This window comes from Typopeltis vanoorti, chromosome 3 (assembly GCF_054136105.1).
Source record: "Typopeltis vanoorti isolate ZY-2024b chromosome 3, IOZ_Tvanoo_1.0, whole genome shotgun sequence".
Lineage (NCBI taxonomy): Eukaryota > Metazoa > Arthropoda > Arachnida > Uropygi > Thelyphonidae > Typopeltis > Typopeltis vanoorti.
Window position 1 is genome coordinate 34,193,670 of NC_143551.1, and position 20,726 is coordinate 34,214,395.

Here is a 20,726-nt window from a genome sequence, read left to right on the forward strand (position 1 = left end):
TGGATTCTTTTTTCAAGAGAACGTCCAGTCTGTCCAAAGTAAGAGAGATCACAGTTGCAAGGAATTTGATAAACTCCAGGAAGAGATAAAGTTGAGCGTTTGTCTTTAGGAGAAGGAAATTGAGAAGACAATTTGTTAATAGGAGAATACGTAGCTGTTAAATCATATTTCTTCAAAATTCTTGCGATAGGTTCTGAAATACCGGAGATATAAGGAATAGGTACTCGACGTATTGAATCTTTGTTGTTTTGTGGAGGATTATAAGATGTAAGAAGACGTTGAATACTTTTTTCAGAAAAGCCATTGAGTTTCATGTGTTGCTGGATAGTAGAAAGTTCTTTCTGTAGATAATCAAAAGTAGAACAATTAGTTTTGGCTCTTTTGATGAGACATTTTATAATTCCTGTTTTATGACATGGATGATGGGCTGATTCTTTCAGAATATAACGACCTGTGAATGTTGGTTTCCTGTATACTGTAGTTGTAAGAATATTTGAAGATGATCGGATGAGGAGAACGTCTAAAAAAGATAACTGGTTGTTTTCTTCTAATTCCATAGTAAACTTTATGCGATGATGTAAGGAATTAATACTGTTTAAAAAGGAAGATAAAGTGTTTTTACTGTGAGGCCAAATAGCAAATATGTCATCTATATATCTTACCCAAAAAGATGGTAGAGGGAAACTAGATGTGAAGAGGACTTTTTCTAAATGTTCCAAATAAAAGTTGGCTAAAGCTGGAGAAAGAGGACTTCCCATGGCTGTTCCTTCTACTTGGCTATAAAATTTGTTTTGACATATGAAATAACCAGAATGTATAACGAAATCGAATAGTTTTATAATATCTTGAGGAAAGATGTCAGCAAGTAGTTTTAAAGTTTCCTTAAGAGGTACATTGGTGTATAAAGATTCTATATCAAAACTAACCATAAGATCTGTAGGTTGTAATGAGACATCTTTTAATTTTTCTAAGAAATCTGAGGAGTTTTTTAAAAAAGAACTCGAGTTGCCAATGTAAGATTTCAGTAATTTAGCTAGATATTTGGCTATACGGTAAGTAGGAGAATCAATGCAATCTACTATTGGACGAAGAGGATAGTCAATCTTATGGATTTTTGGAAGGCCATAAAATCTAGGAGGTCTTGCAAAATGAGTTTTAAGTCTTTCAATTGTGTCTTTATCCAAACTGATGACTTCATCAAGGAGAGAATTTAATTTCTTTAGTTGTCTGTTGGTTGGATTATAATCAATTTCTTGATATGTGGAGCGATCTCGAAGCAAAAGAGAAAGTTTTCTTCTGTAATTTACTGAGTCCATAACTTAAGGCTAAACTTCCTCCTTCTAACATATCTCCTTCTGAAATGAAATCTTTACAGTCCTTGAGAAAAAATAATCACCTCATTATCACTAAAGCTGACAAGGGAAAAGCAACAGTAGTTATGGACTCAGTAAATTACAGAAGAAAACTTTCTCTTTTGCTTCGAGATCGCTCCACATATCAAGAAATTGATTATAATCCAACCAACAGACAACTAAAGAAATTAAATTCTCTCCTTGATGAAGTCATCAGTTTGGATAAAGACACAATTGAAAGACTTAAAACTCATTTTGCAAGACCTCCTAGATTTTATGGCCTTCCAAAAATCCATAAGATTGACTATCCTCTTCGTCCAATAGTAGATTGCATTGATTCTCCTACTTACCGTATAGCCAAATATCTAGCTAAATTACTGAAATCTTACATTGGCAACTCGAGTTCTTTTTTAAAAAACTCCTCAGATTTCTTAGAAAAATTAAAAGATGTCTCATTACAACCTACAGATCTTATGGTTAGTTTTGATATAGAATCTTTATACACCAATGTACCTCTTAAGGAAACTTTAAAACTACTTGCTGACATCTTTCCTCAAGATATTATAAAACTATTCGATTTCGTTATACATTCTGGTTATTTCATATGTCAAAACAAATTTTATAGCCAAGTAGAAGGAACAGCCATGGGAAGTCCTCTTTCTCCAGCTTTAGCCAACTTTTATTTGGAACATTTAGAAAAAGTCCTCTTCACATCTAGTTTCCCTCTACCATCTTTTTGGGTAAGATATATAGATGACATATTTGCTATTTGGCCTCACAGTAAAAACACTTTATCTTCCTTTTTAAACAGTATTAATTCCTTACATCATCGCATAAAGTTTACTATGGAATTAGAAGAAAACAACCAGTTATCTTTTTTAGACGTTCTCCTCATCCGATCATCTTCAAATATTCTTACAACTACAGTATACAGGAAACCAACATTCACAGGTCGTTATATTCTGAAAGAATCAGCCCATCATCCATGTCATAAAACAGGAATTATAAAATGTCTCATCAAAAGAGCCAAAACTAATTGTTCTACTTTTGATTATCTACAGAAAGAACTTTCTACTATCCAGCAACACATGAAACTCAATGGCTTTTCTGAAAAAAGTATTCAACGTCTTCTTACATCTTATAATCCTCCACAAAACAACAAAGATTCAATACGTCGAGTACCTATTCCTTATATCTCCGGTATTTCAGAACCTATCGCAAGAATTTTGAAGAAATATGATTTAACAGCTACGTATTCTCCTATTAACAAATTGTCTTCTCAATTTCCTTCTCCTAAAGACAAACGCTCAACTTTATCTCTTCCTGGAGTTTATCAAATTCCTTGCAACTGTGATCTCTCTTACTTTGGACAGACTGGACGTTCTCTTGAAAAAAGAATCCAAGAACATCAATCATCCATTCTTCACAATAAACCTGAAAAGTCTGGTTTGGCTCAACACGGGATTGAAACTGACCACAGCATCCTTTGGTCCAAAACGCGCCTCTTACATAGATCCCGTTATAGGTTCGAACGTTTGTTCAAGGAAAGCGTGGAGGCCTTGCTCCATCATCCCAACCTGAATCGTAATGACTGCATATCTATATCAAAAATCTGGGAAAGCCTAATCAAGATTACCCATTATTTTTTTTTTTTTTTTTTTTTTTTTTTTTTTTTTTTTTTTTTTTTTTTTTTTTAATAGCAAATTCAATCATGTTTCTACTTCAAAATATTTCGTTTCATACTTAGTGATATAACATCACGCGGCATGTTCTAATTTCAACGATCTATTGTTAGTATTCTAGCTTGTATATTTTTTAAACTGTTCTTGTAATACCACCGACGATGGTCTGCTATTTCCAGACCGAAATATTTGGTTAAATAAATATCTTTCTTGTGATTACGTGATTATATCATTCACTTGTGATAATAGCAACCCCCCTTCCCACCCACTAGATTGCCATGCCACACTTGCTGGAAGCCAATGCTTAGTCTAGGATTTTGAGTGAAATGGAGGATAAAGATCATTCCAATTTTATTAGAACAAGAGTACCAGGTGCAGCATTCTAGATGACATGAAAAACCATTAATTGGCCAGAAGATGTAGTGAATAAACTCAAGTGGATAATGAGTTAGATTTCATCATCATCATCAAATTTCTGACAGGTACCCTCAAGGGGTGCACAGGATATGATAGTACTACATGAAAAATTTACATCATTACTAACTTCCTATCTACAATTTTCCTCCAAATCAGTCTGTTACTTGTCAAGACTCCAACATTATCAGATCTTATATTTCTATCATCTAAGGAACTTTGTACCGTATCAATCCTTTGGTCTTCTGGGACTTTTTCCTGCCAACCTGGCAGAGAACACTTGTTTTGCTAACCTTTCTTCATCCATTTTAAGTGACCATACCAACTGAGATTAGCTCTGCTAACGCATTCCTGGATGGGGACAATGTCAAGTTCTTTCCTAATATTCTCATTTTTAATATGATATTGCCATTGATGCCATCTGTTTACGCCTCTAATCTTTCTCAGGACTCTCATATCTGCGGTCTCTAGTCTTTGGTCAAGTGTTTTACTTCTGACCCAGCTCTCAGATCCATAAGTTAAAATTGGTTTGAACACAGTCTTGTATACAGCTAATTTAGTGTTCCAACTAATTTCTTTCTTATTCCATATGAATTTATTCAATTGACTTCCCACGATACCAGCTTTGCTGATTCTGTTGTCTATTTCTATATTTAGTTTACCATCTTCAGTAAAAATTGTGCCTAAGTAGCTGAAATGTTTTACTTGTTCCACAGGTTCTCCATTCACAACACAGTTGACATTTTCAATGATTCTGCCTATTTTCATTGTCTTTGTCTTTTTATTGCTGACCTTCATACCATATCTATTAACAACAGCTATTCAATTTAGTCAGAGAAACTTGCAGACTTGTAGCAGATTTATTGAGAAGTATAACATCGTCCACATAAAGCAAAGAGATATGATATGAAAATATTATATCTCTAATGAGCTATTTTATATTATATCTCTAAATAGCTCATTAACGTCTCTAATTGGAGACGTTAATGAGCTATTCATTAACGTCTCCAATTTTGATATCATGTTTAATACCACTTGTCTTCATAATATGTGATCCATATAGATAATGAATAACAGAGGGGATAATGTACATCCTTGTCTCACACCAGATTTAACATTAAACTATCTTCCTGTACTTCATTCAATTCTAACTGCTGACTTACAACTCAAATAAAGACTGAGTATTGCTTGATATAATGCCCCATTGACACCATATAACTGTAGCGTATTGAATAGCTTCTCCCTTGGCACCTTCTCATATGCCTTTTCCAAATCGACAAAACTTAAATACAGATCTTTGCTATATTCCCATGATTTCTCCACTATTTGTCGTAAAGTGAAGATCTGATCCTGACAGCCTCTATTTAAAAGATTCAACGATGACTTCTAAGGCCAAAACAGGCCATGTTAGGCCTAAATCCTTAAAATGATGAATATGATGATTGAATTCACTATCAGTATAAACAGATAAATCAATTGTGCCAACAGCTTGAATGGATATGAATTGACCTAGCATATCTACATTTGTACAACATCCAAGAGCATATCTAATTCCCTCACTGCCCAGTTTATAAAAATAACCACGTTTAGCTGACCAAAGCTAGACAACAATGGTACAGAAGAGAATGTACTGCCTTGAGTGTTAAGAATAAAGATGGCATTAATGGGACACCATTTGGGAGGAATGCACTCAGCTTAAAATGCACTGCAGCCTCATGATGTTCAGAGTTTAGTTAACAACCTGTAAGTGTATATGGTCATGTAATGCATAGATCTACACTATAGTGTCTTGGAAGCAACCGTGAACAGGCATTCCAGAAAAGGTTAGCTGTTACGAGTAACGTTGTTTAGCATGAAACTTTTTGAACAATCATGTGCAATATCTTTCTTCAGGTTTCAGCCTGTAGCCTGTTTTGGCAGTGGAATGTTCTAGTTTAAATGCTTGAAAGTTCTCAAATGATATAATTTTGGATACTCAATAAAAAAAAAAAAATCATTTAAGCATTAAACATACATTTAAATTATTTACATATAATTTTGCTTGGAAAGCTCCTTAATTCAATATATAGAAAATAAATCATTGTCTATTATGATGCACATCCATATCAATAAAATTCTGAATACTTTTGAGTCATCCCTGTAGCAGCAGTCAACAACAATAATGCTTTTTTTTTTTTGCAAAGTTTGTAACAGAATAAAGCTAGACTTTATTTTCAATCATTAATAAGTTAAACTATGCTAACACACTCCAACTAAGCTTAAATTTTCTCATTATTTTAATATAATGATTAACGAGTCTTACTTCTCCACAACACGACAACCAGCACTACCATCATTTAATATGCACTCTGTCAACTGGCCTCTGAAAGTACAAAAAAAAAGGAAAAAAAAATTAAAACGTTTAACAACTTTAAAAAAAACAGGGATTATAAATGGCAAATTGCAGTAATAACAAATTTAAAAAGTGTTGAAGTTTTCCATTTGGTTATACTATAAATTAAAGATGCCGAGAAATTATATTCTTGGTTTAATCCTTTATCCAAGTGTAAGCAAACAAAGTTTGCACCTGAAGTAATTTCAGGGCAGGGCAACTCGTATATAGAGGCTAATGAGTTCACATCACTTGCCTTAGTATCTTATAATGCAAAGCATATATATCCATATGGACATGTATAATGCTATGCATTATGGGAAGGATTACTACGACCTGTTTCGACCTTTATTGAAGTCTCATTAGTGGGAGCCAGACGTGATACCAAGGTTGAATGCAAAAGTCATATTTCCATATACGAGTATCCAAAAGGTGTCACACCTTATACATGTCTGTAAGGATATGTGCTTTGCATTATGGGATACTAAGGCAAGTAATGTGAAGTCATTAGCCTCTATACGAGTTACCCTGTCTTGAAATTACTTCAAGTACAAACTGTTTGCTTACACTTAGATAAAGGATTAAACCAAGAATATAATTTCTTGGCATCTTTAATGTATAGTATAACCAAGTAGTCAAAAGGTGAGACATCTTTTGGCCACTCGTATATGGAAATATGACTTCTGCATTACTCCTCAGGGTCTAGCACCCACTGATGGGACCTCAATAAAGGTTGAAACTGGTCTGGGTAGTGACCCTTCCCATAATGCACAGCATTATACATGTCTGTAAGTATATGTGCTTTGCATTATGGAATACTAAGGCAAGCAATATGAAGTCATTAGCCTTTATATATAAGTTGTCCTGTCCTGAAATTACTTCAGGTGCAAACTTTGCTTACACTTGGATAAAGGATTAAACCAAGAATATAATTTCTTGGCATCTTTAATTTAAAGTTTTAAAAAGGTTAACCTCACAATTATCAGAGGGTAAAGTGCAAAGAAAACATTCTTTAGATGTTTCTTTAAATTAATATAATAGTATATTAATGTACTGATAACGTTCCATTCATTTTTAATGAAGCACGTTAACTTTTTTTTAAAGCAATATATTTCACTGATTACAAGAAATCTCACTTAAATATGCAAATGAATATTCCATTGATATGACAATAACACAATTAAGATTTTGTGAATGGTTTTTTAGTAACCTTTTTTCCCAAACTGGTATATTCTTTGTCAGATTTTCAAATTTGATCAGCTTGCATAAAAAGGCACTGTCATAGGAATCAGGAGGGGAAAAAATAAGAACCCTTGCCAATTCGCGAGAATACACACAAAAGAGAACATTGGCATTTTGTGAGATAACTAAAGCTCTTGCTTTATCCAACATCAGGAAACCTATTAGGATCTACCCCCCCACCAAAATAAAAACACAGCAAGAAATTTAACTGGTCTATAACTCTCCCCAACACACACACACACACACACACACACACACACACACACACACACACACACACACACACACACACACACACACTGCAGAAGCTTTGAACAGGAAAAGTTTAAAGAGGACTGAACTGGATTCCTTTGTCATCATCCAATTCCTGACATTTATTCTCAAGAGGTGTACAGGATATGATAGTACTACATGAAAAATTTACATCATTACTAACTTCCTACCTACAATTTTCTGCCAAATCAATCTATTACCTGTCAAAGCTATAACATTGTCAGATCTTATATTTATATATCTATCTTCTAAGGCACTTTTTACCGTATCAATCCACCTATATCTTGGTCTTCTTCTGGGTCTTTTTCCTGCCAACCTGGCAGAGAACACGTGTTTGGCTAATCTTTCCTCGCCCATTCTATTTAAGTGACCATACCACCTGAGATCAGCTCTGCTAACGCATTCTGGATGATAACAATGTCAAGTTTTTTTCCTAATATCCTCGTTTTTAATATGATATTGCCATTGATGCCATCTGTTCACGCCCCTAATCATTCTCAGGACTCATATCTGTGGTCTCTAGTCTTTGGTCAAGTGTTTTACTTCTGGCCCAGCTCTCAGATCCATAAATTAAAATTGGTTTGAACAGTCTTGTATACAGCTAATTTAGTGTTTTGACTAATTTCTCTCTTATTTCATATAAATCTATTCAGTTGACTTCCTACCATAATAGTTTTGTTGATTCTGTTGTCTATTTCCATATTTCTTTCTTTTAGGGTTACACATTTTTTTAAATTTTTTTATTTATTTATTTATTTATTTTATTTTATTTTATATTTTTTATTCATTTGTTTTTCTTTTCTATCACTAGAGGTCAGGCTAGAAAAAAGATTTATTATCTGCGTAGATTTAGCTTACTGATATAGAAAGCATGAGCATGTAGCTTGGTTCTGCATACAGTTGTATTCTTCTGATGATGACCTCGATATAGAGGTCGAAACGTCAAGTTTATTTTATTTGTAATTAATAAAATAATCTGTTCAACACGTGTGTTTTTGAGTCCCTAAATCTACAAATATGAGTATTTCCATATTTAATTTACCATCTTCACTAAAAAGCGTGCCTAAATTCATTCACAATGCAGCTGATATTTTCAATGCTTCTGCCTATTTTCATTATCTTTGTCCTGTTATTGCTGACCTTCATACCATATCTATCACAACAGTTATTCAATTTAGTCAGGGAATCTTGCAGACTTGTAGCAGATTTATTTAGAAGTATAACAACATCTGCATAAAGCAAGGAGTTGACATTAACATCTCAATTTTGATATCAGGTTTAATACCACTTTTCTTCATAATGTAATCCATATAGATAATGAATAACAGAGGTCATAACGTACATCCTTGTCTCACACCAGATTTAACATTAAACCATCTTCCTGTATTCCTTCAATTCTAACTGCTGACTTACAACTCAAATAAAGACTGAGTATTGCTTCATGTAATGATCCACTGACACCATACAACTGTAGCGTTTTGAATAGCTTCTCTCTTTGCACCTTGTCATATGCTTTTTCCAGATCTACAAAACTTGAGTACAGATCTTTGTTATATTCCCATGACGTTTTAACTATGTGTCGGAAAGTGAATATCTGATCCTGACAGCCTCTACTCGGCCTGAATCCAGCTTGTTCTCCACAAAGCTTTTCTTCCACAATTCTTCTCAACCGTTTCTCAAGTATACTTGCATATATCTTACCAGGAACACTCAATAGGGATATACTTCTGTAATTCTCACATTCAGTTTTATTTCCCTTTATATATATATATATATATATATATATATATAGCTCTACTCCAATCATTGGGAATTGGTCCCTCTGTCCAGGCATTCTGAACTATGCAGTGTAGCCTGTAAAACTTTTATACCTCCATACTTGAGCATTTCTGGTCTAATATCATCTGCTCCAGCTGCCTTTCCACATTTCAGACTTTTGATGGCTTTTTCTACTTCAAGTATGGATATGTATTCCTGACTGCATGCCTGGTCAGTGCTTTTGATCACTGTCCTATCATGACTGCTAGTTTCATTTAACAATTTTTCGAAGTAATTACTCAATACTTCAAGGATATCTTTTTCCTCCAGTTTTCATTTCACCTTTATCATCTCTAATTCCTTTAACAGCACTCTTTCCTCCATTTCTGAGCTTCTTCAACAACCTCCAGAATATCTTGCCACCATCTTGATATTTATTTTTTATGTTCTTACCAAAGTCTTCCCATGACTTCTGTTTAGCTAGTTTTACAGTGTTTAGATGTCTTACATTTGTCTCTGTATTCTCTAAAAGCACAAGCTGACTTATTTGCCAGGAACTTTTGATGTTTTCTTCTTTTCCTTCACTGCCTCTTTAACTTCCTGTGTCCACCAGGGAGTTCTGATTTTTGTATCCTTGCAGACAGCCTCACCACATGCCTCTCTAGCAGAATCAATCAATGTTTTCTTCAGAGCTTGCCACTGAATCTCCTTTGATTCTTGTTCTCAAACTCTTTCATTTTTTCTTGAATAATGTTTGTATATTTTAGTCTACAGTTCACATCTGAGAGCTGCTGAACTTTTATTCGTTTTAAAACTTTCTTTCATGTTATTCTTTTCAATATAAAATTCAATTTTATCCTGCTTAAGACTAAATGGTGATCACTTCCAATTTCAAATCCTCTGTACACTCTCGTGTCCTGTACAAGAGAGAAAACATCACTATCAACAATAATATAGTCAATGAGTTTCTTATTCCTCGCTTCTTCTCTCCATGTGAATTTGCACACATTTTTATGTTGTGCAAATGGTGTTAGTAATAACCAGTCCATGTCCTGAGCAGAAATCTAACAAGTATTTGCCATTGTTATTAGCTTTGCTCTTTTCTCCAAATTTTCCCAGAATATTTTTGTATGTCTGACAATCATTTCCTACTCTGCTATTTAGATCCCCAACAAGGACCAACTTTTCATTTTTCATTGTGTCAGTTGCTTTTTCTAAATCCTCAAAAAAATTCCTCCACTTCTACCTTAGGAGAACTTTATGAGGGACCACAGACACAAATAAGTCTCACTGTCCAGTTCCCCATTCTGATATTTGCCCACATCACTCTACTTGAAATTGCCTGTCATTCTAGAAGATTAGCCTCATATTTAGTGTTGAATACTATGGCTATTCCTTCTTTTCCTTGATTGTCATTGCCTGAATATAACATTTTGTATTTATTGCTCAGGAAGATCTCACCAGTTTTTGTCTTTTTTGTTTCAGTAACCCCTATTATATCGATCTGGTACTTATCTAATTCCTCAGCTAGCTCCATTTCTTTGCCATTCAGGCTTCTTATGTTGACAGTACCGATCTTCAATTCTGGTGATAGTAAATTGGGGTGTGTTTTAAGATCTGTTCCAGTAGCTGACTTTTCGCTGTTCACCCTGTTTCCCTGGTGAAAACAACGGGCCTTGTTTAACTGGGCGATGCCCCAGCCGGTATGAAATTCTATCATGTTATACTATCATTTAATATTGTGGTTTAACCAATAAGTTGGTCGGCTAAATCCCAAATTGCCAGCCCATTCTCCGTTCAGTAGTTAAGTATCCTGTTAAGTATCCAGGTAGATACTTAATAGGGTGCACCACGAGAAGGTAAGGATTGGACATTAGGTCAGAAGCCCTGGTCGGTTCTCCACATTCCTTTAAAGGCTATATGGAGGTCCACTCTCAGTTATACAGTTTTGACCCTTAAGCACCCTGGATTCCTTTGTTTCCCCTATATAATTTTACAATTATTACAGGACCATCTCCATGGAGTCTGAAAATTTATTTCAGGAAACACACATTAACCATCAATTCAGGGTCATAAGTGACTTGTTTACCAACAACCTACTCATGACCATGCAACTCACTATTTATTTAAACTCTCCAAGCAATAGTCCTGAAGTACTGCTAACTACACTCATACTCAACTTTCAGCCTATTACTCCTAGCCTTTCCTGGCATATATACCAGTTCTATAGCAACTTCAACTTACCTGTCTAAAAATTCAAAATTCTTGATATTGTTCAGAAGAAGGTAGTACAACTAATTACCCCCCCCCCCAACAGCCACCGTCTCACATCAGTTCTGCAGACCTGCCATCCATCACATTCCTCATTTCTGCTGAGCCTATAATAATATCAGCAACAGCTGCTGAACATCCTTTCCCTATTGGACTGTTGACTCACGGAACACGCTATCCCCATTCATGTTTCATTTCATCTACCTCAGTTCTCTGGTACAGCCTTTCACCTGAAATATTCCCCAAAAACTTCCAGCAACAAATTACTTTACTCTTGCTCCCCCTGCCTGCTCATGACATTGATTTGTTAAGGCTATATGGTCTTTCTGTGCATTAGTGTTATAAAAATATTCTACTTTGTGTGTAGTTTAAGCCAATACAGAATGCAAGTTGGGTGGCTAAGTGCAAAATTCCCAGCCTATGCTTATTTGTTCGTTATCCAGGAAGATACATAGTAATGAACTGCATCACAGAAGGTGAGAACTGGATATTTGATAACACCTAGTGAGTTCTCTACATTCCTTACAAGCTACATGAAATTCTTTCAATTATTTAAGTTCGACTTTTAAGCAAGACTTTAATTTTGACAAGATGGACACAAACTCTGATTCTTATTAACTCTTATAACTAAGAATACTAAAATAGTCTTTGATGTAATACGTTATTCAATAAGGACTGTGATTATTACTTTAGAAATAAAAGGCATGTCCAGAAAATAAAGTCTGTTCAGAATTTACCATCAAATAAGATATGAGGGAGAGAGGTTGTGCATGCGTGGTAGCATACAGTCACTCATTAGCCAGCTGTTGAGCATTTTACTGTCATCACGTTATCATTTGTTGTCTTCTACAATAATTTATAACGGGTATTATGATAAAAATCCTGCCATTTGCAAGGTTCGTGGTGTGTGATATGGTTTGTATTGGCAGAAAATAACAGTGCTGCAGAAATTCACTGACAATTGTGTAAGGTTTACAGATCTAACAGCAAGGTTAGGCAATGGTGTCGTTTGTTTAAAGAAAGGTGCAACAATGTTCACAATGAGGAGTGCAGTGGCCGACTAAGTGTGTTGACAGATGATTTGGCAGAAAGAGTAAACATTCATTTTCTTGAGAATTATTCAATAATCACAGAACTTTCTTTTGAATTCCTGGAAGTTTCAGACTCAGTCATTCATGAAAATGTAACAGAAGAGCTGAGGTATAAGAAATTGTTTGGCAGATGGATCCAAAAATGCAGACCGTTGCACATAAACAGTAATGAGCAGAATCAGCTCAAAAATGTTTAGAGCATTATGAAAATTAAGCACATGAACTTTCTCATATTGTGACTGGTGATGAAATGTGGATTTTGTACACAAATATCGAGTCCAAACAACAATCAATGCAGTGGCACCATTCATCATCTCCAAAAGCAAAAAAATTCAAATAGGCACTGTTGGTCAAAAAAAATGATGGCCCATCTTCTTGGACCGAAAACAGATCTTGTTCATCAATTTTCTTCTGTGAGGAACCACAATTAATGCTGATGAGTATTACGAAACACAGAAGAAACTCAGATGGGCAATTCAAAACAAAAGACGAGGAATGTTGTCATCAGGGACCGTGCTTTTGCATGACAATGTACTAGTTCACACTGCAGCTCAAAACTGTCCAGCAAATTCAGAACTTTGACCCCCCCACACCCTACAGCCTTGACCCTGTACCCAGTGACTACCTCTTGTTCCTGCATATGAAATGGTGGCTCCCATCTCAGTGCTTTAACTCACTGGTGAAAGACTTTTTTGACATGGATATGAATAAGATGGTACCAAGATAGCATAAATGCCTGGAAGCCAATGGTGACTCTGTGGAAAAATCAAGTATATACGTAGGTATTTCAGCGCATAATAAAACTTCTCTTCTCTACCATTTTTTAAATTCCTGACTGGACCTTACTTTCTGGATGTGCCTCATACATGTACAATTAGTAGTAAATTATCCATCTTCCAATTAAATTTACATGATAATGTATTCATACATACACTTACATATCCTGGCAGCAACTTGCTTGATCCTGTAACAAGCCCTTCTGCCCTAGTCATTTTTGCACATTCTGCGATATATATGACATGTCAATTTAAAATTTTTTTCAGCAAATTTCAAAAAATTCAGTAGAATTTTCCCATAAAACTAATATTTGTGAACTGTCTTCATGGTATAGAAAATATTACAAAAGTATTGAGGAGTGTGTGGGAAGGGTGGGAGTGGAAAGATATTTTCACTCATTGCAAATAAAGATTTGTCTTAGTACATAAAAATGAATCCAACTGTTTTATAAACAAAAGTTTTTATAAACGTTTTTCAAAACAAAGCCTTTCATAGATTCACACATGTAACTAGAATTTATAAGATGACATGTAATTTGTTCCCTACAAAGAAATTTATTACACCATCAATAATATCACAACTATAAATTATTGGATATTTATTTGACTATAACAAATCCATTTACATGTGTGTATTCTTTCCCTCAGACATGCTGGCCATATGCAAAAGGTGCATATCTGATTAATGAAGATTAAAATATGGAAGCTTAAAAATTTTAAAATACAAGCAGTTCTCTAGAAACCACATGCAATGATTCATTACATCCTGATCCGTTGCAGAGTACTGAACAATACAATTTGGGTTGTGTCTGGTATAAACATGTTAAAAATTTTTAATTCATACAATAATTGCAACCAAATTTTCAGCTTAAGTAGAAGTAAATTCATAATTTCTACAGTTCTTACCTAGTAAACAATCCAAGAAAAGTCTGAATTGTTTGCTCAGCAAATGGGAGACCCATTTGTGCTCTCAGCACAACAAATAAGGTCAGAAAGAAATCCAGAATATCTTCACTAACATCTGAAAGATGTAAAGGATATAATAGGAATATTACTACAGAATAATTCTAATGAAGGTTATTTAAAATTTAAAATAAATAAATAAAATAATAGAAATGAATATAACTGCTTCATGAAAATTTTCCAAAAAAAGAGTAATCTTATAAAATGCTTATATCATTAAGTCTCTTATAAGTAAAGTTGATGTCTAGTAAAGCATTATCATGGGATGTAGGCAGATGAGTGGAAAACTAGGTGAGGACAATGATGTTATGATTGACATAGCAGTAAGCACCAAAAATTGGTGGGAATATTTTGTCTAAGAGTTAGAAAATTGGGTAGGGGTATACCAAAATTAAAAATAATTACATTTGTAACTAGTAACAGCAGTAAACATTGGAAGAGCACAGACTTCTGCCTCACTTAAGTCAAAATAAAACACACCCATTTAGCTATCTAATCAATCAATATAACTTTTTAAATACTTATTATGCATATTGTCCGCGCGGTTAGCCTAGTGGCTTTGCGCTTCGCAACCATATGCCTGGGGAAGGAGTGTCCTAGGTTCGATTCCCGTCTACGACGTGAGGAGCTTAAGGATCTTCCTCAGCCATAGCCAAGTTAGCCGGTCTTGGGCGTGGGCAGCAGGGTTTTTTCTGCCAGTTTATCTGGGGTTTTTCAATCCGCAAGCAAGCAAACCGGCCCCGTGAACCCACAGGTTACAGTCATAAATACTTACGGCAACGGGAAACCACCTTGCTCATAATCATCTCTCCCTAGAATGGTAGCATATAACTACTCTCCCGTGGCCGTATGGCAGATGGGAACCAGAAGAGATTATGCATATTTATTAAAGTAAACAGTACATTCACTTGATATAATGTATCTTCAAGGCATGTACAAGAGATTATGATTTAAACAAAATTTAATCACTAGTTTCCTGTCAGAATTTTCTTTCAAATTGCTTTTGTTTCCTTGTTCTATTTTCTAAAGGCAGTCCATTTATCTATATCTTGGTTTTCCTCTCGTCCTTTTATTATTATCATGTGACACTTCCAAGGAGTCCAAAGACTCATCGAGGGAGGGCACCTACTCTACAACTCTCAGTCTCCACCAACTGTAGTAAACCACATCATCCACACCAACCACCACCACTAGCATTTTCATAGACAATCATAAACATCCATGCCCATGGCAGGATTTGAACCTGTGGCCTTTTGGCTGAAGAGTGAATATGCTAACCACTCAGCCAACCAGGTCAGCAAAAAGGTCCTCTACTCAGCAACTAGAATCGAACTCATGACACTCTTAATTCAGGAAGTCTATCACTGAGGAATGCAAACACCACTTTGACTCAGTGTTTTTTGATTGATGTTTATTTCAAATGTGTTATTTCTTAGCATACCCATCTCAACTTCTCTATTTAAATGCCTACACCATAAGTTTAGTTCTGCTTAGCTCTTTTTTAAAAGACATTTTCTAATATCTGTTTTTAATATGGTTCTGCCATTGATAACCATTCATTTCCTTATTCTTCATCAAGTTTTCTTATCAGTCATCTCAATATTTGATCAAGCTACTGCTTTACACTTAATTCAACTCTCAGATCCATATGCTGAAACTGATTTGAATTCACCATCATGATGTATGTTACTGGTTTCCACAGGCATATAGCCATCTTAGCATACTCATCTTCTTCGATATACATTTAAATTGGCTTCCCCACATTAGCTTTGCTTATTCTAACTACTTGAAATGTGTTATTGCATACCATGAGGAATTACAATATTTTCTGAAGCTCAGCTTAAAAAAATATTGTTTTTTATAGGCATGAGAATAACAGAGCTCAATAATGCTATTAGAAGATTAATTCTCTGCATTCTTCTATTGTGAAGCCTGAAAGTTTTTTTTTTTTTGAAAATTGTATTTTATATGATAGAAACCATCACCATAATGTGGGAACAAAATACAATTTTTCAAGAGCAGATGATGCAAAACTGAAGGTACTTTTATTGGCTTGCAAATTCATATGCTTATGAAGGATACGTCTTTTAATAATATGAATACACCTAGCAAGCTGTAACTGCTATTGCTATTAAACATCTGCTTTTCACATTCAGATTTACATTCATTTCTTCATATTGCCAGTGATAGACAATTCCATTGGGCCATTTTTTGTAAGAAATAACAATATTCAGGCAAGCTAAACTCTACTATACTTAGTGATTTTTTTGTTTTGCTTAAATCAGTGATACTCTATAAGCAGATTTTTAAACTATAATTAAATTTGCATATATGTACACTGTAAATGCATATAAAATGGATTAAGTATGTTAATATGTAACTTTAATTCCTAAAAGCTGAAGGATAACATGGAATAATATTCAGAATATCAAAATTAATCACTCAACTACTTTCACTTCATGGTAAAATTTTCAGCTTGTGCAACTGAGTTGAGTATTTTCAGAAAGCTCTTAGAGGCAAAAAAACTAACTGCGAGAATGGCACTGAATCTGTGATTAGTATAATAAAGTTAATAGCTGTTGAGAGAGAGAGAGAGAGCTATGCCCTGAGCAAAAGAGGAAACCTAATTTCTTGGAATCTGAGGACACCTTTCCACCCAAATCTATTTCTTCAGAGTTTAAATAACTCTTCCCTATTTCCTTTAGGTTTCATATTCATGCCAAGAAAAATAAAAATTAATGTACAACTGGAACCTTCCACAGCAAGTCTTGACACCATAGAAGGCTGATGATAAATTTTATGCACTTAACAAATTTCAGCTAAACTAACTCATCTTTATGAATAATTTGGCAGATATGAACAACTCTACACAGAATCGTTTTTTTTTCCACACTCACCCAATCATCTAATTATAATTGTAACAAAATACAATTATAATTAGATAAAATATGTGGCTAAAATAAATATGTGGACTGGGTTATTAAGGGTGGAATCAGTAAATGAGTTTAAGAAGTACAACAGATGTGTAAATAATGATTAGTGCAGACCACCCACAATGAGTGTTAAAGATTCCATGGAGACATTTGGTTGTTAATACAGTAGTAATTATATATTTCAGTTTTATTTTAGACATTGGTATATATCCTCCCACAGTCACTTATTATTTATTTTATTTTCCCTAAACTATAATTCTTGATTCCAACTGAATGAAGACTTTCATTGATAAAGTAATTTAGAAATTCTAAGAAATTCTTAGACTAAGTCAGAGAAAATTTTATTTATTATTGCATTATAAAAGGGGCTGAAAGAAAATATCAAGAAGTTATGGCCTTGTGTTTTTAAAATGGACCTAATAAAGTTCCTACTGTCAATGATGGATTTGAGCCAACGTTGTTTTCTCAGATAAGTGGTACATGGCAGAACAACTCGGTAATAAAAGAATTAACCATGATATACAATGCAATACTGAAATTCACTGGTTAGTTGGAATAGTTACTTGCGGGGAAAAAAAAAAGTTAAACAAGAGTTACTCCATACCTTAGAGCAGTTCTTGCTTAAAAATTAGTGAAAAATTTAAAACAAATTGTTGATTAAAGTTCATGGAACTAAACTTACCAGGATGATGAATATAAAGAGGAAACAGAGATACAACAGTCTGAACCACTTCCTGTAAACCTTGGTAACACACCTGCTTTGTTCTTGTTGTTGAAGCTTTTACATTGTCTACCAAATCTCGCAAGACACGGACTGTCCATTTAAGAGCAGGCTTAACTAAATGAAGTAAATAAAAAGAAATGCAGAATTAACTCAATTTACTTCTAGAAAATCTTTCATATAAAATGTAATTTTCTTAAAAATATCTTTAATTGTTTGGCAATTATCAGGATTAAAAAATACTCTGTAATATAAATACTAAGCTATTTAAAAGTGTGAATTTGTATGATATGTTTGTCAATATACTGCAACTATGTCTCTTGTCATATCACCATAATCAAGATAAAAAATATAACAAACAGTTGAAAAACAGAAAAGAAAAGTAAAAATATGGTAATTCTGTAGGTATGAAAGATTTAACTAGTGACAAGTTCAGTATGAGAGGATATGAAAGGATTGTGGAAAGAAAAGAGAGTGAAGAGTGAGAAAGTAATGCAGTCTTATCATATCTGGGTAATGTACTGTTAGCACATTACCTCGATATGATAGGACTGCATTAAGGACTATGATGGCAAAAATTCAATGCATAGGCTGTGCAGAAGGAACAGATGAGTTTTTGGATGTGATGAGTGAGTCAGAGGGAAGCATGGCACCTAGTAGTGACTACGTTATGCAACTGTGTTAATGATAGGAATATGTTACTATGAAAATGATTGATGAAAGAATGTGCGTTCATCTGGTTCAGACTTATTAAGCAGGCAAGGATGTCTACACAAGTAAGGCTAGATAAAAAATCTGAAAGTTGTTCAACTGGGTCATGCACACTACAGAAGTGAGTACAGAAAAAAGCATGCAGGTAACATATCTGTACATAAATGCCAAGAGTATCACGAACAAAAAGGCACAGCTTGAGGCCTCAGATTGTAGGAATTGGTGTTACTTGGATATCATCGGCAAATATACTAACTGGTATCAACTGTAAATGGTACAGAACTTTTCGAAAGGATAAGAGAGAGGAGAAGGTCTGTTGATATTGGATTTGAGTCCGTATGATAGATGCTATGATTGTAATATTAATAACAGTTTTCCATGTGGCAATGAGTTTAAAGCCATCTGATATGAGATGAAGTCTACTAAGATCAAATACATAGTGGGATGTTGTTAGAGACCTAGAGGATCAGTTACTGGTGACAAAATGCATTATCAAATAAATAAGATAGGTGTTAAATGAGTAATATCATGGATGACTAATCATGTAAACATTGTTTGGATTTATTATTATTTTTTTTTTTATCTGATCCACAGATGAAAGGCCACAAGACATATAGCACATTAGTGCCATGTGTAGGCAAGAAGAAAGGAGGAATCTGTTCATATTTTGCTTGAACAGCTGAGGGTTTGTAATCTTTGGGAATGGCAGAGTGGGGGAAACTGTTCCAATGGACAGAAGTAGATGGGATGAATGAGGAGGCAGTGAAGTTAGTTCTGTGAATTTCAAGATGGACTGTAAAAGGGTGTTGTTAGCAGTGGCTCTTGTTTTAATGATTTTGGAGAAGAGTGAAGGAATAATGTGACCAATTCAGCAGACAACTGTCCATGAAAGTATCTGTAGAAGAGACACAAGACCAACTGAATGTCTGTGAGAGAGGATCATTAATTAGCTGGATTGTCCTTCTCTAGATTGAATCGAGCAATCTTAGAAAGGATTTTGGTGCTCCAACCTAAATATGGGAGCAACATTCCATGGCTGGGAGTTTTGTATAGAGTTAACAGCTGTGAAGGTTTGCTGAAGTAGTTTATTGTGCAAAAAAAGTATACCAAGTTGAAATGTGGTTGTGCCAGGAAAGATCAGAGGTGCAGGTCACTCTGAGTAGAGAAATCTGATCATGCTTGGATATCTCAGTATTATTGAAAGTAAGAGTACTATGCACTTCGCAACCACATGCAGGAAAGGAGTGTCCTGGGTTCAATTCCTGTCGCTGACTTGAGGAGCTTAGGGTCTTTCTCAGACATAGCCAAGTTAGCCAGTCTTTGGTATGGACTGCAGGTTTTTAGGTTTTTTTTTCCCCTAGTTCAGTTTATCTGGTGTTTTTCTTCCTGCAAGCGGGCAAACGGCCTTGAGAACATAACGCTTCTACAGACATAGGATACATCAGGAGGCAATAGGGGGCAACCACCTTATCCTCATATAACGGTTGCGGTTATAAGGAATAGAAACTCTCGATACTGTAAAGGGAAAGATTAAGAAAGAAAGAAGAAAGAAAAGTTGCAATCAGATATAAACAATTACAGCCCAATCAGCATCTTATTTCTCATAACTAAGCTGATCATCAGTTATTCTAATCATAATCTCTGGACAACTAGAAACAAACCAGCTATATGAGCATATATAGGAAACTACAATGGATCACTTGCATACAGTAAATCAAATTATTGAAAAACGTAACAAATTCCCACATATTCTTTTATTGATTATGAAAAAGAATTTGACTCCATAGTCCATGCTACTCTTTAGATGCTGTAGTAGAACTTATAAAACAAAGACATCAGTATATTAAGAAACTAAGAAAACTGCAGTTTGCTGATGATATTGCCATCGTTTCAGAAGATCTTCTGAATAAGGTTCAAAGAAAGACTTATTATTCTTAAATAAAACCTGTTCAACAAGTAACCCAAACAATAGAATGAAAAAAAAGCAATAGTGATCCCTATCTTTCAAAAAGGTAGTAGAGATAACCCTAAAAATTAAAAGGGCATAAGTATTCTAAATTCCTGTTATAAAATATATAGCAGAATTTTAAATAAGCTAATAAAATATTCTGAAAGCTTTCTTTTAGAAGTACAAAATGGATTTAGAAAAGGATGATTATATATAGACC

General features: G+C 34.5%; 1 protein-coding gene across 2 annotated transcripts in view; it reads right to left on the reverse strand.

Annotated features, from left to right (window-relative positions):
- Positions 1-20,726, reverse strand: part of ebo (exportin ellipsoid body open) — a 292,683-nt gene that overhangs the window by 42,682 nt on the left and 229,275 nt on the right. For both annotated transcript variants that reach the window (XM_090415530.1, XM_090415531.1), the window contains 3 exons: positions 17,809-17,964; positions 14,137-14,251; positions 5,751-5,810 (listed from right to left, as the gene is read on the reverse strand). In XM_090415530.1, the coding sequence (XP_090271656.1) occupies positions 5,751-5,810; positions 14,137-14,251; positions 17,809-17,964 (331 nt within the window). The remainder of the gene's footprint in view (positions 1-5,750; positions 5,811-14,136; positions 14,252-17,808; positions 17,965-20,726) is intronic.